Source organism: Huiozyma naganishii, chromosome 13, assembly GCF_000348985.1.
Source record: "Huiozyma naganishii CBS 8797 chromosome 13, complete genome".
In the NCBI taxonomy this organism is placed as follows: Eukaryota; Fungi; Ascomycota; class Saccharomycetes; order Saccharomycetales; family Saccharomycetaceae; genus Huiozyma; species Huiozyma naganishii.
The window spans coordinates 5,367-28,105 of record NC_035934.1 but is presented as its reverse complement, the minus strand read 5'-3'; the positions used below and the strand labels follow the sequence as shown (position 1 = coordinate 28,105).

General features: G+C 43.8%; 10 protein-coding genes across 10 annotated transcripts; 8 read left to right on the top strand and 2 right to left on the bottom strand.

Annotated features, from left to right (window-relative positions):
- Positions 1-503: 503 nt before the first annotated feature.
- Positions 504-2,882, top strand: SCH9 (serine/threonine protein kinase SCH9; the record flags this gene model as incomplete). Its single annotated transcript, XM_022610862.1, has 1 exon — positions 504-2,882. The coding sequence occupies one exon, from the start codon at positions 504-506 to the stop codon at positions 2,880-2,882; it is 2,379 nt and encodes a 792-aa protein (XP_022467116.1).
- Positions 2,883-3,758: 876 nt separating this feature from the next.
- SKN7 (kinase-regulated stress-responsive transcription factor SKN7) lies at positions 3,759-5,606 on the top strand (the record flags this gene model as incomplete). Its single annotated transcript, XM_022610861.1, has 1 exon — positions 3,759-5,606. One exon carries the CDS (start codon positions 3,759-3,761, stop codon positions 5,604-5,606), a length of 1,848 nt encoding a protein of 615 aa, XP_022467115.1.
- A 153-nt stretch (positions 5,607-5,759) lies between these two features.
- On the bottom strand, positions 5,760-7,235 carry SET5 (S-adenosylmethionine-dependent methyltransferase; the record flags this gene model as incomplete). The annotated part of the gene is made up of 1 exon (XM_022610860.1): positions 5,760-7,235. The coding sequence occupies one exon, from the start codon at positions 7,233-7,235 to the stop codon at positions 5,760-5,762; it is 1,476 nt and encodes a 491-aa protein (XP_022467114.1).
- Positions 7,236-7,450: 215 nt separating this feature from the next.
- Positions 7,451-8,188, top strand: FMP10 (Fmp10p; the record flags this gene model as incomplete). The annotated part of the gene is made up of 1 exon (XM_022610859.1): positions 7,451-8,188. The coding sequence occupies one exon, from the start codon at positions 7,451-7,453 to the stop codon at positions 8,186-8,188; it is 738 nt and encodes a 245-aa protein (XP_022467113.1).
- Positions 8,189-8,262: 74 nt separating this feature from the next.
- On the bottom strand, positions 8,263-8,934 carry FAU1 (5-formyltetrahydrofolate cyclo-ligase; the record flags this gene model as incomplete). The annotated part of the gene is made up of 1 exon (XM_022610858.1): positions 8,263-8,934. The coding sequence occupies one exon, from the start codon at positions 8,932-8,934 to the stop codon at positions 8,263-8,265; it is 672 nt and encodes a 223-aa protein (XP_022467112.1).
- Positions 8,935-9,427: 493 nt separating this feature from the next.
- On the top strand, positions 9,428-10,612 carry KNAG0M00140 (uncharacterized protein; the record flags this gene model as incomplete). The annotated part of the gene is made up of 1 exon (XM_022610857.1): positions 9,428-10,612. One exon carries the CDS (start codon positions 9,428-9,430, stop codon positions 10,610-10,612), a length of 1,185 nt encoding a protein of 394 aa, XP_022467111.1.
- A 351-nt stretch (positions 10,613-10,963) lies between these two features.
- Positions 10,964-13,027, top strand: KNAG0M00130 (Zn(II)2Cys6 transcription factor; the record flags this gene model as incomplete). The annotated part of the gene is made up of 1 exon (XM_022610856.1): positions 10,964-13,027. One exon carries the CDS (start codon positions 10,964-10,966, stop codon positions 13,025-13,027), a length of 2,064 nt encoding a protein of 687 aa, XP_022467110.1.
- A 113-nt stretch (positions 13,028-13,140) lies between these two features.
- On the top strand, positions 13,141-15,786 carry RDS1 (Rds1p; the record flags this gene model as incomplete). Its single annotated transcript, XM_022610855.1, has 1 exon — positions 13,141-15,786. The coding sequence occupies one exon, from the start codon at positions 13,141-13,143 to the stop codon at positions 15,784-15,786; it is 2,646 nt and encodes an 881-aa protein (XP_022467109.1).
- Positions 15,787-16,279: 493 nt separating this feature from the next.
- KNAG0M00110 (SRP1/TIP1 family protein) lies at positions 16,280-17,062 on the top strand (the record flags this gene model as incomplete). Its single annotated transcript, XM_022610854.1, has 1 exon — positions 16,280-17,062. One exon carries the CDS (start codon positions 16,280-16,282, stop codon positions 17,060-17,062), a length of 783 nt encoding a protein of 260 aa, XP_022467108.1.
- Positions 17,063-19,935: 2,873 nt separating this feature from the next.
- KNAG0M00100 (uncharacterized protein) lies at positions 19,936-22,131 on the top strand (the record flags this gene model as incomplete). Its single annotated transcript, XM_022610853.1, has 1 exon — positions 19,936-22,131. One exon carries the CDS (start codon positions 19,936-19,938, stop codon positions 22,129-22,131), a length of 2,196 nt encoding a protein of 731 aa, XP_022467107.1.
- Between the last annotated feature and the right edge of the window lie 608 nt (positions 22,132-22,739).

The following is a 22,739-nucleotide window of genomic DNA, read 5'->3' as shown; positions in this document are numbered from 1 at the left end:
GGACATCGAACTTTCGTTCTTTTTTTCCAAGAAAAAAAAAAAAAAACGACAAGAAAAATATCGAGAGCATCGAAAGCCTTTAAAACGGTTATTGTTCGAGCAAAGGTTTCTCCTGCGATAAGGTCGAAGGCAAAGTGCTGGTTGTCTGTGCTCCCCCCCATTTGCAGCAGAATATCGAGTGTGGAACGTTTATTTATCTGTAATACGTTTTTTCTTTCTTCTGGGTCTGTTTCATATTCGATAAGGTTTTGCTTTTTGTGCTCGGTGGCTAATTTCTTGCAATAGAAAGGGTCACAGTTTAGTTAAGGAGGGGAAAAAGACAGAAAAACAGGAAGGCGATACGGAGTGGTCCATCCAGTTGTCTGCTATATTTAATACAGTAAATCTTTCTTTCGGTTTACTACTGACACCAAGTGTACTTCCATTTTCTTTCGCGTTTCATCATATTCACTGGTTTTGGAACTATCTGATACCATTTTCTTTCCAGTGTCTGCGGTACTGAAATGAATTTTTTTGGGAACAATAAACACCCTCAGTCGACGGGGAACCCTGCGGGCGATGCCCAGGGGCATAACGGGTTTTTGCCTAAGTTTGCCTCTCAGACGGCAACTCCAACCATCGCCATCAGTTCGCATTCATACGCTATGGGGACTACAGGTGTCACCACCGAGAACGTAATCTCTCAAATGAAGCTTATGAATGACGATGACGGCAACTACGACGGTTCTGGTAACGCGGGGCAACACCAGGCACCATCAACACAACAACAACCAGGTGCAGCGTCTCAGCAGCAATATGAATACCGTGACACCGTGAGGAGTGACCCGATGGGGCAACAGAACCCAGCAATAGTGATAACGGGCCAGAACAATGGGAGTGACCAAGCGAAACAAAACTACTCGGCAAAGGAATCCCTCGTGCACGTCTCGAACAGTTACAGGAATAACAAAACGTTGAGCCATCGCGATGCAACTATATCTCAGGGCGATTGTACGGACGTCGCCACAAGAGGACTCTCCACTGCAGCTGCTGGTCCTACCAGCGGGATACCAAGGGGGAAACTAGAAGTCACCATCATCCAAGGTAAGAACATACTTACCAAGAACGCAACGTCTCAACCTTACGTTGTTTGTACTTTTGAAAGTTCAGAATTCATTTCAGAGGGGCCCAAATCCTTTGATAAGAAACCTTCGGAGAGGCAACCCAACGACGACCAGACGCACACTACGACCCCATCTTCAAACTGGGGTGGATCGCAACTGCCCGCGATCAAGGAGAACCTGATAAAGAAGTCGCTATACACTCATAGATCTTCCTCCCAACTAAACCAAATGATAGACGATAACAGCACGGGCGACGACAACACTTTGGAGAGTGGCCACGATAATTCTAACCCGATATGGCATCACAAGACAACGTTTGATGTCCTGGGTGCACACTCGGAGCTGGATATTTCTGTTTACGATGCTGCACATGATGACATGTTTCTAGGCCAGATTCGGTTGTACCCAGACACAAAATCGCAGCAAAACTCTACACACAACCAGTGGTACAAACTACAACACCGTGTTGCCGATGAGAAAATTGACGGTGAAGTACTCATCAAATGGCATTACCACACCACGAAGAAGAGAAACTATGGTCCAGAAGACTTTGAAGTGTTAAGATTACTCGGGAAGGGGACCTTTGGCCAAGTTTATCAAGTTAAGAAGAAGGATACAAAGAGGATATACGCGATGAAGGTTCTTTCCAAGAAGGTCATCGTGAAAAAGAACGAGATTGCCCACACAATTGGCGAAAGAAACATCTTGGTAATCACTGCAACCAAGTCTTCTCACTTCATGGTGGGTCTCAAGTTTTCCTTCCAAACCCCTTCTGACCTGTATTTAGTGACCGACTACATGTCCGGCGGTGAGTTGTTTTGGCATCTACAGAAGGAGGGCCGGTTTTCTGAGGACAGAGCCAAATTTTACATTGCTGAATTGGTTCTCGCTTTGGAGTACCTCCATGACAACGATATCGTGTACCGGGACTTGAAACCAGAGAATATCCTATTGGACGCGAATGGGAACATTGCGCTGTGTGATTTTGGGTTGTCAAAGGCTGACTTGAAGGACCGCACCAACACGTTTTGTGGTACAACGGAGTATTTGGCCCCCGAGCTACTGTTAGACGAGACCGGGTACACCAAGATGGTTGACTTCTGGTCTCTCGGTGTGCTAATCTTCGAGATGTGCTGTGGGTGGTCCCCCTTCTTTGCGGAGGATAATCAAAAGATGTACCAGAAGATCGCGTTTGGTAAAGTGAAATTTCCAAGAGATGTTTTATCTGCGGAGGGCCGTTCCTTTGTTAAAGGTCTTTTGAACCGGAACCCAAAGCACAGACTTGGTGCGATCGATGACGGGAGGGAGCTAAGGGCCCACCCTTTCTTTGCGGACGTGAATTGGGAAGCTTTGAAGCAGAAGAAAGTGCCTCCACCTTTCAAACCGCATTTGAACTCGGAGACGGACACGTCCAACTTCGACCCTGAATTTACTCAGACCTCAACCTCATACATGAACAAGCAACCGATTGCAGCGACTCCATTGTCGCCGGCGATGCAGGCACGGTTTGCCGGGTTCACCTTTGTCGACGAATCGGCGATGGACGAACATTACAACAACACTTACAACAACCGCAAGTTTTTGCACAACTCTTACTTCATGGAGCCTGGCTCGTTCATACCGGGGAACCCTAACCTCCCCCCGGACGAGGACGTCATCGAGGACCACGAGGAGGACGACGAGTTCAACAAGAAGAACTGTTCTGACAACGAAGATATGGACTACGACGGTGACCAACACATGGACGACGAGTTTGTCAGTGGCCGGTTTGAAATATAGACTGTCCAAAAAAGAAGTGACATCTAAAAGGGCACAGCGAGAAAGAGAGAGTAGAATTGAGAAGCCGTACATTCAATGTACATTCTCCAAGAGGGCTTAGAAGAACCAAAAAAAAACTTCCAAAAAAAGTACAAACGAGGCTTGCGGGCGGGACTGTGTTGAAGTCGAAGTCGCAGTCGAAGTCGCGACTTCTGACACCTATCGGCACCCAATCTTATTTTAGACATTATATTGTATTTACCGCTGTCTGTGAATGTACATATTGCGAAATAGCCGGTCTGGCCCGTTCTGACTCTTCGTTCCCTTCTTTTAGAAGTTGTTATTTACTACGTACTATTACGTGTTGTTCTCTTCATAGTTTTAACGACGTGAAAACGTATCAGGCGCGGTACCTCTAAGCCTCAAGCTACTGCACACGGTCTCACACACCTTGGCATCTCGACAACTAGCCCGCAAGGTCTCATCCCAGCTACTTCTCAGTACACCGGCGCTACCACATACTTATTTTACAGCGTTTCTCGTTTCTTTTTTTCTCTTTTGTACGTTGCCGTTTCCTTCAACTTTGCGCTGTTTCACCGTGCAACGCGTATGAAGATTGAGTCAGGTTTGTAACCGTTCTTGCAAGACTTACAGGTACTGTTGACGCCTAGCAAGTGGATCACCAAAGCTGGGAAGTGGCGGGACGTTTGATTTTTCACTTTCTGCCCTCTTCTTCTTCTACTTTTTGTTTTTGTTTTCATTTTTGAGTTTTATTTCATTCTTACCAAAGCATTACAAGCTTTTGGGTGTAAACGCCTCAATCGAATGGAGGCCAACGATCCGATCATGAGTTTTGCGGAACAGGGAGACCTCGCTGTGTCCTTGGGTGAAGATTCTATGTCGCCAGAGTTACCGACGCGAAATTTGGCTGCCCCCAGCAGCCATGCTGCGTCGCTGGGCAATCCGTTGGTGAAAAGTGAGATGTCCAGGTATTCCTCGACGATGCAGGGTTCAGACGTGCAGCAACAACAACAGCAGCAGATACATATGCAGAATCGAATACCGGTTGCTGGTGGGTCTATGACTGCTCAGCAGCTTGCGTCGTCGAATAGACCGCCATCAAACGAGTTTGTTCGCAAACTGTTCAAAATCTTGGAAAGTAACATATATTCCAATATAGTCCGCTGGACTGAAGAGGGGGATAGCTTTGTAGTGTTAGACACGGGGAAGTTCACAACACAGATATTACCAAACCATTTCAAACACTCGAATTTTGCCAGTTTTGTCAGACAACTGAACAAATATGACTTCCACAAAGTGAAGAGGAAGATGGACGACAAACAGAAGCCGAAGTTTGGAGAGCTCAGTTGGGAATTCAAACACCCGGCGTTCCAGATACACAACGAGAAGGCCCTCGATAACATCAAGAGAAAAATGGCTGCGTCCAAGAAAATGGACGAGAGCTCCTTCACGGGTCGGATGCAAGGTACCGGTGGGGAGAACTCAACGGGCACGACTATTAGTAAGGACGTTTTCAACAACTTGAAGAAAAGAGTCGAGGGCTTGGAGAAGGAACTTTTCGCTTCCAAAAATGAAACACTAGGAATTAAAATCGAGGTCCAAAAGATGAACTCTAAATATAACGCCCTGTTAGAGAGTCTGATAACATTCAAAACGGTAAACGAAAATCTAATGAGCAGCTTCAATCAGCTTTGCTCGTCACTGTCAAATAACGCAATCAACATTCCTCAGCATATCTACCAGAGCGCCCCGGGGACGAAGGATGGGAACTTGACGGCTCCGGTATTCAAAAGCCACCAGGGCTCGCCGAACAACAACGAACCAAATCATGCACAGTCCTTGATAAATAACCCATTACCTCTCATCGGAACGCCAAGCAACGACATATTGCTCCCCCTACAGACATCCGAATCGCGAAATAACGGAGTGGAAACGTCGAGTAATCGAAGCAATAACAATTCGAATACAACTCCAGGGAGCAATGATGCCAACGTGGCGGACCTGAAACAAATCCCGAACGAATTTAATGCTCAGGTGCCGCAACAGGGGTTGGATCTGAACAACGTTGAGTTGCGGAAGGGGTTCCATGTGCTACTAGTAGAAGACGACGCAATCTCAATCCAGTTATGCTCGAAATTTTTGAGGAAATACGGTTGTACTGTGCAGGTCGTCACAGACGGGTTGTCGGCCATCACCACTTTGGAGAACTCAAGGTACGATTTGGTTCTTATGGACATTGTCATGCCCAACCTCGACGGGGCCACAGCAACATCCATAATTAGAAGCTTCGACAACCAAACACCAATCATTGCCATGACCGGGAACATTGATGATGGTGATCTTATAACTTACTTGCAACATGGTATGAATGATATCCTGGCAAAACCATTTACGAGGGATGACCTGCATTCAATGCTGATCAGATACTTGAAGGACCGAACGCCCTTGTGTGAACAGAAACGTCAACTCGCCTCTGAATCGAATGTAAATCATCAGCAGCCAAATCAGCCAGCTGCCCCACAACAACATCAACATCAACAACAGCAACAGCTACCACAATACCAAAATGAGCACACCCATCCCTCTCTAAACCAATTGAGTTCACAACAGAATGGCCCACAAAATTCGCCGAATACTCAATTGCCACAAAACCAATCATCTAACTTACCTATGGATAGGGATTTTGAGGACGATAACCACATATCGAAGAAACCGCGCGTGTAATAACTCCTCCATGATATAGACATACTTCTGCATTAATTCAGATGTAACTTTCTTTACGTACATGAGTATAGTATAAACAATACTGTACGAATGACAATATGTAACTATATGAAGCGTATTTCCGTTTTTGAGAAAGTGGCGGTACTCAGCCGGTTATTCCTCAAAAGCAAGTGAAACGGTTGTGTCAAACCTCACAGAGGTTCTACGCTTGCCCGATCCAATCACGTCAGGTATTTCTAATTCAAATTCTTTGCCGTTTCTCATTAGCTCCTCCAAATCTGGCCTTTTACTACGCAGAGAGGATTTCCTTCTGTGAGAATCCGGAAGCCTTTCTACCACATGGAGTTTATTCTCTGCAACAGCCTTATTTGTCCTCTTGATAGTCTTCACCTCCTTTCTGCAACGATCGCAGAAACACAAGAACCCATAATTAACTCTCAGTTCTCTTCTTCGTAGATTTACTTCATGCAACGGATTACAATATGTCATAAAGATCTGTTCACCCTTTTTGATATCTTTTCGGGCGTAGAAGTTTATATGCAGTCTAGAATCCTTTTCAAATCTGACATTTGGCTCGCAATTATGGTTGATGAAGGACGGAATATAATATAACTGCTCAGCAATAGCATTCAGATTGAACCTGCCAATATATTCAAGGAACCTTTCGTAGTCCACCTCTTCTTTCAAAGAAGGAAAAGTGTCAATAAAAAGTTGGTAACCTTCTTTCCATTTGGGTTCCGGATCAGCAGTAGTGTTGACCCCATCCGACGCATCAAGCGTACCGCCAATGTTGCTAGAGTCACTATACTGTGCTCTGGTTCTTTGTGATACAAATGCAAGGGAGTCGAATTTCTTTTTGATTGTTTGCGCCTCCTTCGATTTGGTTAGTAGATATTTGCTGAACATAATTCCCAGTGAATACGCTGCAACGAAGACATTGTCGGAGCAAAACTTTTCAAATTTCCGCCAGTTCCCACCATTGACCAACTTGTTTTTACCCTTGTTGTGCGTTAAGGGAGCATGAATGATATCTTTGAGTTTGCATTTCTTAGAGCACCAAACCGCTTGGCAGTCATTACAATCAAGCCCATTAATTACTATGAAATGTGAGTTGATATTAGCGATCGATTGCCCGCATAAGGAACACGCTTTCCCATTTTGCATCAAAGTCAATTTTTCCATCGGGGGTATGAGACATATAGGTTCCAGATCTTTGATAAGCAAGTCGCCAGCATTAAAATCTTTCAAAGAAAACAGGCCTCTACCCATATGCGGAGTATCCTTAATTTCTAGCTGATTACCAAGAGCATTTTTGTCATCTAACCGAATGGAATCAAGCGAGGGTGTTTCTATTTCCTCGCCGTATACGTCAATATCTTCCTCATTGAACACGCGGAGATTTTGATCAGCCAAAAGTTCCTCCAGTCCCTCCTTCGTCAGCTCCCATTCAGGATGCCGTTGCGAGACTCTCTCAAAGAGCTCTCCCATGTGACAGTATTCCAAACCAGGTTCCTCCTTCCAGAGTAGTACGACGTCATCGCATACCATTTGGGTCGTTGGTCGCGAGCCATCCTGTGACTGCAAATCCTCCGAATCGTTCAGAGACAGAACTTTGATTCGCATCGGCATTACAATTGCATCCAGAGATACCGATTTGCAAGTCTACAATCGTCCCGGACCCCCAATCCAGGCCCCAAAGCAATCTGATCTATGGTATACGTCTCTCACTGAAAAAACTTTAAAATTGTTGAAGGGGGAAGGAGGACGTCGTTCATTAAGAGGACCTCGTTTCTAACGAACAGAGATAGAGAGAGAGAGAGAAGAGGAAGGCCCATTTAGTGCAAATGTTTAGAAGAGTTGCCGTGAGAACGATTAGAAAGTACACGTCGGAGACTGGCCGTGCATACCAAAATGCCGGGTCGCAGTTTGCAACGGGTTCGACTTACAAAAAGACGAGACGATGGATCCCCTGGTCCATCTTTGGATCCAGTTTCTTGCTCGGTTGGGTGGCCACTCAACACATGACTTTCACAGACTTTATGGCTTACTGGAGGTACGAGACGTTACCTGAATCGGCGCCAGAGGTGGTCGAATATAAAAACAAGTTGCTACAGAGACTGGACAACTTGAGTGTCGTGAAGCAATTGAAAGGTGCTGGATATGTCGAAGTTTTACCATCTCAGAAGTCCTCTGGGCAGTTGATCGACCAAACTTTAAACAGTCCGGGGGCCATTGCCATCCCGCCAAGATTCTATTTCAACCCAAAGACGAAGGAGACTGTAGGTATTTACCATCTAGGGATGAAGCTTACAGGGTATCCATTTATCGTACACGGTGGTATCTTGGCCACTGTTCTAGAAGACTTGATGCGAGAGAGTGTCAAATTCAATAAGGATAAGAACAGCGAGAAAACTAAGGATATCTCCATTTCCTACAGGATGCCGACTTTTGCCAACCAATTCGTAGTGGTAAGAACCACTAAATTGGAAACCTTCGGTAAAAACATAAAGCTACAGGCCGATATCATGGATCAATCTGGCATGCGTTTGCTAGTCAAGGGGACCGGCTCATTTTCTATATGAAATTACCAACAACTTACATGTCGTTCCGCACTCCTGTACATATGTCTTTAGGTAGTTCTCTATTCAGACACTATTTATTCTACCGGATGTTGTGTCTTGATCCGATGGACCAGGCCGTCACCGGACACAATGTAATCCATCAAGTGATCATGAGCCTCCACTGGGATCGCTGGCACCAGCTGCTCTTTGAACGCTAACGCAATCAGCAAGGGTCTCTCCCCATTATGTTCCAACTGGTACCTTTGGAAGAAGTCATCATAGTAGCCTGCCCCCCATCCGATTCTTTCACCGTTCGATAGGCAGAAGGCGACACCGGGGACGAGCATCACATCCATAGCGGGCGGAGACGGATGCGGGATCTCCTCGGCGGGTTCCCTCAACTGGTACTTCCCCTGTGGTTTCAACTCCTGAATCGCTTGAAGACTGGCCATTCTGTGGAAAGTCAAGTGTGGGTGATCCCTCTGAGAGCTTCGCAGTATTTGATGCCCAGTATCAGAGGTATGCGTACACCGGGGCAAGAACACAGAGTGGCCCTGCTGAAACAGATACTGCAAGACATGGCGCGTGTCCACTTCGCCGTGGTCCATGGAGAGAAAGCAACCTACATTACGCTTCCCTTTGAGCAGCGGCTGGACAGCATTGGATATACTTTCGGACTGTACTTGGATCTCCTGCGGCGTCAATGCATTCAGTATTTGCTTCAATTGAGATCTAAGCACCTTCTTTGGCACTGGAGCGAGACTCATCGCAACGAATTGATGGTGCCACTGTGAGCTACCCCTACTTTGAACATATCCAACGGTTCACGCTGACGGGGGCTGCCATTGGCATGCTTTCAACTTGATCGAGGCATATTTCAAGTACTACAGATGCGATATCCCGGTACCGGCGTTTTTACAAACGGCAGCTCCGTATCTGCGCTTGTTCTGTAGCGACTCGCAATCAATTGCAACCCAGAACACACAGCACGCTGTCACAGACCCCCCCACCGCAAGCGCGGGTTGTATCCGTCAGCTCACCTGGTCGCACACGAATGCGCTCCTGCTGCTAAGAACCGGTTCCGGTGACTCACTGCGTTACTACTACGATGAGAACTTTGAAAGAAAAAAATTGTTATATAAATCTCTCTCTATTAGCCCCAAACGAGCGCTGTATTTGTAGGCTCGCGTTCGCGTTGATACTGCTACATAACTACTAAGCACTCTGTGTATCACCCAGCTGCTTGCTCCCCCTTATAGAATGCTGAGAATTCAACAGCTCAAATCTGGCTCTTTTTTATTTAGACCTTTCTCGAGAAGTTTGGCCTCTCTCGATGCCTCTAAAGTTAAGATCACGAACGTGAGGGAACACTCTGTGCCCAAGCCAAATGACCAATTGGTTTTCGGCAAGACGTTCACCGATCATATGCTGGCGATTGAATGGACCGCCGAAAAGGGTTGGGGCGTTCCTGAGATTCAACCATACGGACCATTGACGTTGGACCCATCAGCCTGCGTTTTCCACTACGGGTTCGAGCTTTTTGAAGGGTTGAAAGCTTACAAGACATCCGATAACAAAATCACCATGTTCAGACCGGACATGAATATGGCTCGTATGAACAAATCTGCTGCTCGTATTTGCCTGCCAAAATTCGATTCAGAGGAATTGATCAAACTGATGGGCAAGTTGATCCAACAGGACAAACACCTGATCCCAGAGGGGCAAGGGTACTCTCTGTACGTTAGACCTACTTTGATTGGTACGACGCCTGCATTGGGTGTCTCCACTCCAGACAGAGCCTTGCTTTTCGTCATAACGTCCCCAGTGGGGCCATACTACAAGACCGGTTTCAAAGCCGTAAGATTGGAGGCTACGGACTACGCCACGAGAGCGTGGCCAGGCGGTGTCGGTGACAAAAAACTGGGAGCCAATTACGCACCATGCATCCTGCCTCAGCTGCAGGCAGCCTCCAGAGGGTACCAACAGAACTTGTGGCTATTCGGCCCTGAAAAAAACATCACCGAAGTTGGTACCATGAACGTCTTTTTCGCATTCAAGAACTCCGCTACAGGTAAGAAAGAGTTGGTCACTGCGCCGCTGGACGGTACCATCTTGGAAGGTGTCACGAGAGACTCTATATTGACGTTGGCAAGAGAAAGACTAGATCCAAAGGAGTGGGAAATTAACGAGCGTTACTTCTCCATTAACGAAGTCGCCGAAAAGGCTGCAAAGGGCGAACTTTTGGAAGCATTCGGTGCTGGTACAGCCGCCGTTGTCTCGCCTATCAAGGAAGTTGGCTGGCAGGGCAAAGATATCCAAGTTCCATTGTTACCGGGCGAACAAAGTGGTGCATTGACGAAGCAAATTGCCCAATGGATCTCCGAGATCCAGTACGGGAAAGTCCAACACGGCAACTGGTCTAGAGTTGTCGCCGAGTTGGACTAAGAACCATATATAATATATAACGCACACACACACACTAATATACACTATATAACCGCAGCCCAGCTCACTACGAGATATAGATGATCATAAGATGATCCCGCAAGTGCACGTTCATCGTTAAAGAATCGGGCACGTGAGATCCGGGACTTGGTTTTTTCCTTATCTATGATTATCTGATCTAAGCGATAAGGACACCATTCGCACTGATATACACGACAAGAACCTTTCGATGTCCTCGATGGATGCCGCATTATACCAGGGACTCTTGTTTGCTGGAGTTCATTTTTATACTTGGGTTCCTGAAGGTAATCGCTGCTGAACGATCATAGTTTTCAGGCCAGGCAGAATACAATGAAGAGCACCAAGATTGCGAGGTCAAGAACGGGTTGTAAAAACTGTAAACGCTTGAAGATCAAATGCGATGAAAATCGGCCACGTTGCCAGAACTGTATGAGAAGAAACAACGTTAATTGCGACTATAGTATTGTGCTGAGATGGGGGTGTGACTCCAACGGGGGGATAAAGAAGAAACACTTCCTTCCCACTATGGCATCTAAGACGACCCCTCGTACCCAACAACAAATACTTTATGAATTGGGGAATGATTCAAACGATGGTGGAACTGAAAATAAATATTCATTGGCTAATGATCTGGGTGCAGCGTCTCCGACTTTATCTCAAGTTTTAGGAGAACAGGAACAACGGCGCGATATCCAACCACTCGATAATGAGTTTTCTATAGAGGTAGGTAACCAACAGAGGGAAGCTATAACACATTTTGGGGAAAGCCCTGGAATACTTGACCTTATTTTGAAGGACAACGAACCGATAACTCAAACTACATTTTTGTCTGATATTAATCTTTCCACGTTGCACCTTCCAAGCCCTTTACCCTCGATTCTCGTCAATTCACCATACTATATGGAGTTGTTTGATTTTTACATGCGCGAAACGGCGCATCTGTTTGTACCAACTCCCTCCGCTGTCAATACCAATAATCCATTCCGTTTTCTATTGCCTCGAATGGCCATGAACTGCCAACCTCTACTTTATCTTTTGCTTGCCTTCGGAGCAAACCACAAGAGCAAGAAAATGCGTCAACTACTCACCAATTCCACCCCAAACCCTCCTTTCTACGAAATTGGTACTAGCAGCTCGGAGGAGAGCGATGGAAGGATGCACGAGAGTAGTAGCAACAGCAGCACAAGTTCTACCGGAATGTTTACAAACATTGAAAGGTTAGACCAACAGGTTGATGATTATAATCTTCCAAAACCAGATAGAAGCTCGTCCCTGACATACTTCAAGGGGAGCACATCAAGATATAGCTCAATTGGCGCAATCCCTAATTGCAAACGTGCGTCAACTAGTGACACACTGCTTCATAAAGCCTTCAAAACTTTACTCAAATGTCTGAAAAATGAGTCTGAGAGAAGTAGCAATGATACTGTTGCTGCTATAATGATGCTTGCCGCTTTTGATATATTTTTTAGCGATAAACAAGCCACATGGAGAAGACATCTCGACGGCGCTAGAAAATTGATTATGGAAAATCTAAGAAGTGGGAAATATAACAAACTGGACGAATTGAATAATGAAACCGATCCAGGCGTTTTCATAAACAAATGGTTTTTGTATGTTGATATCATTGGGTCGTTGTCGTCAATCGAGAAGTGCCTTCCCTTGAGCGCGGTTCCCTCTCACGAGTTTCTTGTTTCACAAATACAATATTATGAAAAGAATCCATCACAGTTACAGAGTAAAATTGTCGAAATGAATGATATCGACTACAATTCAGGTATGGACCCTAAAAATTTACTTCTACTCGGGAAAGTATCTCGCCTCATCAATAACAGGAATGAACTCCATGATGCTGGATATATATCGATACAGAGGGTGGAAGCTACGCTCGAATTGGACCACGAAATCAACAAAAATGCAATATTATCAGACGAGAAAAGGGACGAAGTGCTACATTGCTATTACAAAAATGAGATTCCGCAACAGCTAAAGGAAAAATATGAAGTTTATAAAATATTGAGGGTCACCAATTTAATATATGCTTTGAGCGGGTCGTTACAACTGAAAAGAAGAGTACTCAATATTTCGAACAACAGTACCATAATAACCGATCTATTGATAAAAATATCAAAATTGATTAGAGATAATATTCCAATGTGTTCGTCTACAACCACGTGTGTGATATTTTGCTTGTTCTGTTGCGGATGTGAACTCATTGAGAAGAGCTTATGGCAATACAGGAGCATTTACCTGGATAGGATCGAGGCGATGAGCAATATCGGGGTGAGCAGCGCCTTGATGGCAAAATTTATAATGCAAAAGTGCTGGAGAGACAAGAAGGCTTGGTGGACAGTTTTAGAGGAGGACAAATTGAATATAACATTTGCCATCTGAGGCAGATTAGTGTATGCTTTTATAGAGTTTAATTAGATACGTTGATGTCGTGATCAGTCTTGAGAAACAAAGAGCTGAAAAATGAAAAATAAAAGACAAAGAATTAGGAAGGAATGCAGTTAAACGAACTGGGCCATATAAGTCATACCGAGAACTGCACGTATACATTTGCTATGGCCGGGAAAAGCCAGAAGAGCAAGAGGACTGTATCTGTCTGTATTCCCTGTAAGAGTCAAAAACTGAGGTGCAATAAAGCGCGTCCCATTTGCTCGAGATGCCAGAGACTTGGAAAGCACTGCCATTATGGTGCCCATACTCAAATTCTCACACCGGCCGAAGAACTACTAGATAACGGTACAATCTCACTAACCAATACATCCTCTCAACTACCAAGCTTTTATTTAACGCCCAGGCCGAGCGATGGAACTGTCCTCTCACGCAGCAGCGAGAAACTGACCGACAAAGCACATGTGATCCAAAGTAGCCCTGACCTTGAAATTTATGAAGATTTGCAACTGTGGGACCCGAATAACGTGATTGTTACTTATGGATCAACAACGTTTTTTGAGCTCCCCTTTGCAGCCCACTCGATAATTCAATACGATCCATTTACTAGATTACTTTGCGGCTCACTTCATGGTACGACACTGTATGATCTCCAATCTCGATTAAATAAAATATCAGTGGATCCAAACACTCCTGCAAATCCTGGATCAGAGTTACTACGAGAAGAACTTGGACCATTGTCATTTTTGGAGAAATCCATTATGAAATGGGTGAATATGACCACTGAGAATGCAACAAACCAGCTACCATTCCAAATTTTCAATAATGGACACACCATTGAAGATACAATGCACCCAACTTTACTTGCCACCGTACAAGTAATAGTAAGGGAAATCAACATCTTATTGTTGTCAAAAAGTGAAATCGATCATTATCTTAGACACTTCTATGAGAATGTGTACCCATTCTATCCCTTTTTCGAAATTCCTCTTTTTGAAAAACAGCTGAAGGATATATTACACGACCGACCGGGAGATAGCTACGAAATTAATGTCTACGATCAAAATATAAGGATAAAACTGCAAACATTAGTCTTTTTTTTGATCGTTTTATCAATTTCTTTAAGGTGCTCTACTATAGACCCTGATGACAGTAAAATGACTGAAACAAACTGTAATGACATTGCCAGACAATTGATTTTATACTCGCAAAAGATTCTTTCATTGTTGGATGGGTTCAGAGTAACCAACGAAAGTATTATGTGCTGTAATATGTATTTGTTTTTGGCTGATATTCTCAATCCCGAAAATAGAATGCCATATCCATCACATGATGAGTTACTCGCTCTAAACTGTATCAACGAACTTGGGACGACTCTGGGAGTTTTTAACGACCCTTCAGTATTTTTAAGATACAGGAATGACCCTAATTACGACACTTCTAAAGACTCATTGAAACGAAAGGTTTGGATAGGTATTCAACTACTCAAAATGCAACACTCAACAGCAGATGGTGGAAACAATGTGATTGATGTGAAACATATGGAAACCTTTCTTAACACTAACAAGGATTCGTTGCCGGTGTTTACTACCCGATTCAAAGGAGCCTCATACGCAGACTCTCGTATATTTGCGATACAAGAGGATCTCTACAAATTCCATCTAGTAATGCAAAGGTTGATGAAAAGCTGTTCCCCATTAAACGACCATCAACGCCTCACAGATATTAAGAAGAACATGGTAGAATTCATGGAATTCTTAGAGAGCCGTTTTTCGCTTGATGACCTAAAGAATTGTGAGAAAGGAAGTGATGAGATAAAAGAGAAAGACTGGAGGAATGCCAGTATAAATATCAATGCAGTAGCGAACTTCTGGTTATTTACAGCGAACATAATGGGTCGGTCCTGCTTGTTGAACATAAACACAATGCTATTTATCCATTTTGAGAAATTGTGTGCCAGGGAACCCGAGAAATACCAAAGTTACTATCATCATTATTTACTCCAAACGTTGACGAACTACCTAACTCTACTGGAACTTATAGTTGGCTACCTGAATGGGGGTTTTGACTTGTACCTGCTGTTTAGCCATCGCTTTTGTTTTAACAAAACGGTGATTTTCACGATTTTAAAACTTTGGGTAACGCAAATGCGTCTTGCTTTGAGGTTCAGTTACAAGAAGCTATCGAGGAGCTCCCACACAGGACCCTTAAATCTAAACGATTCAGCCGTTGATGATTCTTTGGTACAATGCATTGATACACTGAAAACTCATCTGAAATTAACTGTGGACTTGATGGCTAACTCCCTTCAGGACTCATATATTGGCGCGTTCCAAGCTCTCCAAATGGCAAGGTACTTAGTTTATTTGTTAGACACGGATTCCCTTGCGTACTCAACGACAAGATTTTGGAATAAAATATTCCACATGACAGACATCCCTGAAAGAATAGTAGAGAAGGTGAATTCTAAATGGGGGGTCGGTCCAAACTCTACCGACTTTATCAAACATTATCTGATGAATCCAGAAGTTTTGAAGAATATCTCTGCGCCATTGTTAGAGAAAATTGCTGAGACGTTGGGTAGCTTGCCCCTTGCAAATGATAAGATCAATCCTTCTTTGGGGCTGGCCATTCCATCAGTTGAAAATAACGAGGAAACCAAGAACGCCGTCCTTAACGAGTTTTTGGAGTCCAATTTTGAATTGTTTTTGAGCGTTATAAACGACAATATGGGAGAATTACCCACGATTTAACCCTCGGTACATGCGCAACTTTGAAATCCCGCCACTCCCAATTAGTATGGTGTAGACGGATGAAACTGGGCCAGATTCCTGAACCACACACACACACCTCGCGGTTCGTCCACGACTTCTCGTCTTTCAATATACGAGCTGGGGGCGGGGAGTTAGTCTGCAAACCGCCGGAACACAGAAACGCCGCAGGACGACATTTTGCTTAGCTAAATCGGGAAGGCACGCAGGCAAAAAAAAATCTTTTACTGGCTACTTTTGTGACCCAAAGAGGAAAAGCTGTCCCAAAACGCATGGGATTGTTTGTCCTTTGAAGTAGGAACGAGAGGCTGACAACGGGAAGATACGCCCAATCCGTTTAGAACTCTCCGTTATATAAAGAGCGAGTTCCAATTGGGATAACTTAGGGAGACCTGTGAGACATTTCCCTCATTCAGTGTTTTCCCATGTTTCCTGCATTAGCAAATCTCCATCCAACCTCTTGTTGAAAAAAAAAATGGTCAGTATACGCTCCACCGTTGCTCTTTCCGCTCTATCCGCTGGCGCCAATGCCGCTACGACTGTCGCCGCAGACTCTCAAGTTGTCAAGATGGTTGAGCTAGGTGTGTACGTTATGGACATTGCCAACAACCTGCCTCAATACTACTCCTTCCAAGGTGCTAACCCAGGCGAGAAGTACCCACCTGTTATTGAAACAGCTGTCATTGACCAAGCGTTCAACGGTGTTCCTGAATCTCAGTGGATCACTCTATTGTCTGACATTGACGAAGCTGACGTTCAAAGAATGTTGACCGGTGTTCCATGGTACAGTTCCAGAATTGCACCAGCTCTATCGGCCTCCCTAGAAGCTCAAGGTATCGTCATTGCCGCCCCAGGTGCTGCCGCTTCTACCGCTGCTGCCACCACGGCTACCGAAGCCTCCGCTGCCAAGACTGGTGAAACCAAGGCCACCAGCGCCCCAGTCACAGCTGCTGCCAACGGTACCATCGTTACTTCGAAGGGTTACGCCAACTCTACAGTTCACGAAACGACCCATTTGACTTCCACTGAAACTTCCACCGTTTGTGACGAGGTCTGTCAATCGAAGAAGTCTGAATCGGCCAAGACTGCCACTTCTAAGGCTTCCACTGCCCATACCTCTACCGCCAAGGCTTCCACTGCCAAGAACGGTACCTCCTCCACCCACTCTGTTACTGCTGCTACCAAGAACGGTGCTGCCGCTAAGGGTGTCACTGGTGTTGGTGCTGGTGTCCTAGGTGCTGTGGCCCTATTGTTGTAATTTCCTTTCAAGCAAAATTATAATTCTAAACTAATATATGCAACGGCGATATTTCTTTTTCTTAGTTCTTACAATTCTATTTAACTTAACATTTGAACTGTTAGTTATTATTAATACGTATATCTCATTTTTGATAGAAAGCAGATGATGTCTTCAAATCACATTAACGTACTCAACGAAACATTTTAATGCCCTAATCGTTTAAAATCTCTAATTTTTTTCCTCATTTTTTTGATGACAAGCAAAAAAATAGTTTAAAAGCAGAGTGGGAAGCAGCGTCTCTTTTGAATGAGACTGCTAGTGTTCCCAATGAACGGACAGAAGGCAGAAGTCACCAGTGCAGTCAGTTGACAGCGCAATGTCTATCAATAATTGATTATGCTAGACAGAATGAAACCACCCAAAGCTCTTTGTCAGGATGTTTCTTTTAACTCTTTTTTTTAACGAGTGGTAACAACGGATATGTCTGTTAAAGCATTGGGAAAGTAATATTATTCTCGTTACTCCAGTTTTCGTTTTGAAAACACAATGAGCAATGTTTTTGAAGAAATGCTTTGTTTTAAAGCTGTTTCTTTGATTATTTGAATAATGAAGCTTTTTTGAGTTGAGTAACGGTTTGAAGGTCCAGTTGTTCTGAGACTTTCATCAATTCGTACTCGTAGTAAAAAGCTTCACATCGGGTGTTAAGTGTAGGTTGTGGTGTATGACCCTTCCAACGTTCTTTTGTCAGGTAGTCTCTATTGTATGCGAAGTAGCAAGATACTATACATACATATCTCCTGAAGTTCCATTGATTGATAACACATATCTTATGGAACAGGAATGAATTTGTTATAAAAGTAGTATATCGTGAATTTGTTCTTGATCCTTTTGAAATATGACAAATGCCCTCTGTTCCCAGTAGAAAATAGTTTTCTATGACACTTTTTTTACGAGGAATAAGGTCAGTCGGTACCACAAGATGTTTTGAAAGTTTAAGAAAGTTTGAACAGTTTTTTCAGTTATATATCATGACTCCATTTGGTAGAAGATCGGTATGGCATTCGGAAAAGTTCTTAAAAGACTTGGTCTCACAGTGCCCGTAATTATCTATGTTCCAGATACTATGGGCTTCACACTCGGGTCATGTCCTGCTCTTCGTATATTGCCGCAATCGATTACCTTTGCAATTAAATAAATTTTCTTCGAAGTATCTTTAGATAGCCTTCATTATCACCAGACATTTGATTAGGTAGCCATATATGCTGTGAGAATCGGAGCCCAAAGAGCTGCATACCAACTGTTTTAAGTTCTCTATTTCAGTAACATGAATAGCTTCCACAAACAGCCATATTACCATGTAAGTGATACCGCATGGTCCCCCTATCCCTAGTGAAACTACATACAAAATATGATAGCTCTCTATAACATCAATATTTACTCGCAGTACAGGGAGATATTGAACACACTGTCTACAACTAATTCCTCACAGACTTCATTTGTCCACCAGGAGTGTAGTTTATTTCGAGCACTCACAAAAAAAAAAAAAAAAGAAGAAAAGAAGAAGAGGAGGAAGAGGAAAAGTCATTGACAATGAACTCCTTGACATCCCGTAGTGTTATGGTGCGAAAGGCCCTTTTTCCTTCTTTTTCAATAAACGAGGACCAACCCGCTTACGGCTGGCCCTTCTCTTAGCGGATGAGTGGTTTAGCTTAAATGAAAACACTGACTTCAAAAATTGAATGTGGTACTGAGGAAATTTATGGAGGGAAACCCTGCCGAGTCGTATCCTTCCAGATGTATTATTTGGTAGGAAAAACAACAACAAGAATGGTACTGTCGGAAACCTTTTGACAGCTGGCCACAGAGGATTCACCGCACAGGAGTCTCAGAGGGAAGGATACATTGTATAAAACGCTGATGGAGAAGAAACAAAGACAGTGACGAATGACGGCAACGTAGCCCTTGGCTAAAAACTTTTCGGCCACGGACAAACAGTGTTCCAAAGGGCCGGGGACTTAACATATGTCATCTGCAATTTGGTAAGCATCCTAACTTATCCGTGCGCCAGTATACTGGACCCTACGCCTATTGTTCTTGAGCTACCTAAAAAATTTCCTAAAAGAGCTCAGAACAATGAGGATTTTTTTTCAATTTTGAGAAACGCTCGAAGAAAATCTTCTGTCATTCCTTGTGAACAGAGCCTCGGCAATGGCACTTGAATTGGTTAAGCAGGAACGTCCGTCACAAAATACGCATATAGGTCTCACGTCACCTCCTCATTTACTTCTCTTTTTAGCTTGAGGGACAGGGCTCCAAGCAGAAGTTTGCATTGTTCTTTTTTCGATGCCGTCAGCTCAAGGTCCCAGCTAATAATTTTATCGGCCGCTGGCTGCAAGGGGGTTCAACCAGGATATAGTATTTCCACATACGTGTATTGCTAGTATCCTTGTTGGCGGTTGAACAATAGTGAATTTCCATGTTCAAAAATGAGCAAAAATTCTGTTTTTTACTAAGAAAAAAGTTTATGAAGGTGGTTCTGGCCATTTCTCAGCTATCAGGTAGGCACAGGAGTAAGGATAAAGAAGGAATTTGAATGCAACAGGTTTTTTTCTTTTTCCTGAAGCTCTTTGAAGATTAGGTGTTCCACTTGTTTCTACATGAAATTTCATACCTCCAAGATTACAGGTCCAAAGAATCTAACATTATAATGTTGATGCCGTACTGATTCGACCCCTCTTATCATTGATTATTCCATGTTACCGCTACTTACCAAGACTTCGATATAAATATGGTTAATTTTTTGCTTTCTTATCCTTTGCCAGCTTATTTTCCTGACTATAGGTTCAATAGTCAACTTTCCCTTTTTTCCCTACAATAATACCAGCACAACAATGCGTATGACAGAGGGGAAAAGCGCGTATTTGTTATTTTTCCGGATCATTTTGGTCTTGAAATTAGTGGCGCTTTCCGAAGCTGCTAAAACATGTGGTTCAGTATCAAACGGTTGCTCTAACTTGGATTTTAATTGGTCTTTTAAAAACCAAAAAATCATGAAGTATACCATGGATGTTACCAGTGTTTCTTTTGCAGAAGGGTCTGAAAATACCTATAATGTCAAAATCCGTGTTGTAGGAGAGCAACAAATAGACCTTAAGTATCTTTGGTCATTGAAAATTTTTGGAGTATTCGGCCCTCAATCTACAATCCAGCTACACGGGAAAAACGAAGGCGTATCAGGACTGATAACTAACCCTACTGATTTTAAAGCCGAATTTCAAGTATACGGGAAAACATCACCTACAGATGAATGCAAAGTATGGCTACCGTCCTTCCAAGTGAACTACGAGTACTTACAAGGCGACGCTGCGCAATACAGTGGGGATTGGAAATGGGGAACTTCGACTTTCGACTTGTCAGTAGGCTGTGATAATTATGACAACCAGGGACATTCTCAAACCAATTTCCCTAGTGTTTTCTGGAGTAAGGAATGTGGTAAGAACTGTGGAGCAACAGCCCAATCCTCCTCATTAAGTTTGTTCTCGTCTATTCTCTCAGGTTTATCATACAGCCAGCGCAAGGGGTCCGCTACTGGCATAACTAGTTTACCAAACGATATTTCAACCTCTTACAATATAGTCACCTCTTCTGATGTTCAATCTGACGACACAATTATGACATCTAACACAGTTACCAATACTGAGAGTGCATCGACTGAGACGCATTTCAGCAGTTCAACAAACCTATCCATAACAAACCGTGGGTCGAGAGTTGGTTCTCGTACCCTAACTACTAGTAAAATTGCTACCTCTTCAAACACTCGTTCAAAATATAATCCAATCTCGTCTAGCACAGTCCATGATTCTAGTTCATCTCCGGGCACAGATTCCAATAAACCAGCCACTGTTTCATCATACAACTCTGACAAGGCTAAGAATACATCAGTTTATGATTCTACATCGCACAAGACGGGGAGTTCTTCCGCATTGAACTCAGGTAAGACCCACTCTGCCTCAAGGTCTACATTGAGCGCTGGAGTCTCTTCCACATTGCACTCAGGCAACGCCGACCCTTCGTCAGGATACGCTTTGAGCACCGCTGTGGTCTCTTCCACATTGCACTCAGGCAACGCCGACCCTTCGTCAGGATACGCATCAAGCACTACTGGGAGCCCTTCCACAATGGAAACGAGCGATAGCAGCTCTTCCGTCAGGTCATTTTCGAATATATCGCGATCCGCTACCACAAGGTATTGGAGCAAAGTTCGTCCGTCTTCTCTTACATCGGAGTCGTGCAGCGATCCGTTACCCCCTTCTAGTTCGAGCATGTCTGCTACCTTCCGGTCCACCATGGACCCTGTGTTTACGTCTCTTGCGACAAGTTTAAGCACTCTGATTCAACCATGGACGCCCAGTTATCCAGTGTCACCTTCAAGTTTGAGTTCGGATATGATTGTTTCATCTGAAGGCAGTGAGATGTTTCCTCCTTCAAGTTCGAATAAAGTTGCTCCACCAATGACTACCAGCAAGCTGCCACCTCCTTCGAGTTCGACTGTTTCTGTGACAATCAGAACTACTACGGGTCCTGTATTTCCACCTTCTGAAACAAGTTTGAGTACTTCGGAGACTACCAGCTACCCACCTCCTCCTGCAAGTTCGAATGATGTTGTTCCACTTGAAACCTCCAATGAACCAATTTCGATACGACCAACGGATACGGTTGCAGCTACGGCCAATTCTCGCCATATAATTCCATCAGCAGGGTCAGAAGACCGCAACGATTCCGCTCTCAGGTCCACACTTGTAACTTCCCGTTTAATTGAGAGTCCTACTTTTGCACCCCCAATTCCTGCTACTGCATCTCAGAAAACACAAAAAACACCCAGTACCTCAGAAAACTCCGATTTGAAGTTTGAAACAACACTTCATCCAGTGACGACTGTCACTCCAGTGGTGGAAAGTGATTCCAGAGGATACACCCGTGGTGAAACCTCCACTCACAATGTTTATACCTTTGCCGGAATTGCAAACTCAGTGAATCCAGCAATTTTGGGCTCTATCTTTATGAATTTGCTTTTGGTCTTGCTTTGATCACCTTTTTATATTATTACTGAATACATTTATAGTCTCTTATAGATTGAATTTTTTATTTCTTGTTTCTTTGTTACTTCGTTACTCTAGGCGTAGTTCACTTAGAGGCGATCCACAGAATCCTCTTTCAAAACAGTTATTTGGTTGTATACACTACACGTTCAAGAGTACCAGAGTTGGGTTGGTAATGTCTTAGAATGCAGTAGTGTATCCGATAAAATAAAAACTTGGAATTTTGTGCTGAACTACCGAGGGTTATGGTGGAAGATAGAGTAGGTTTTGGATAAAAGGTGTGTAACACAATTTGATATTCTTACTTACCCTTGGGTTGTGGTTATATTGGAAATAAATAACTTGCTTGTGTCTCTAAGCGGTCTTAGCTGGAGGGGTTGGTATACAGAAATTATCTGGAAGGGTGTTGAAGCAGATGCCCTACAAGTTTACATGTGTCCTTGGTAATATGCCATCCGTGTAATTAGAAGCTTCTATCAATATGATGCTGTAATATGGTGTCATGGCACTGGTTTAGATATAAAGAGGGGTTTTGATTTCCCTACAGGAGTTAACTGTAATGTTCCCACAATGATCTTGGCATAGCATCCAGTTTC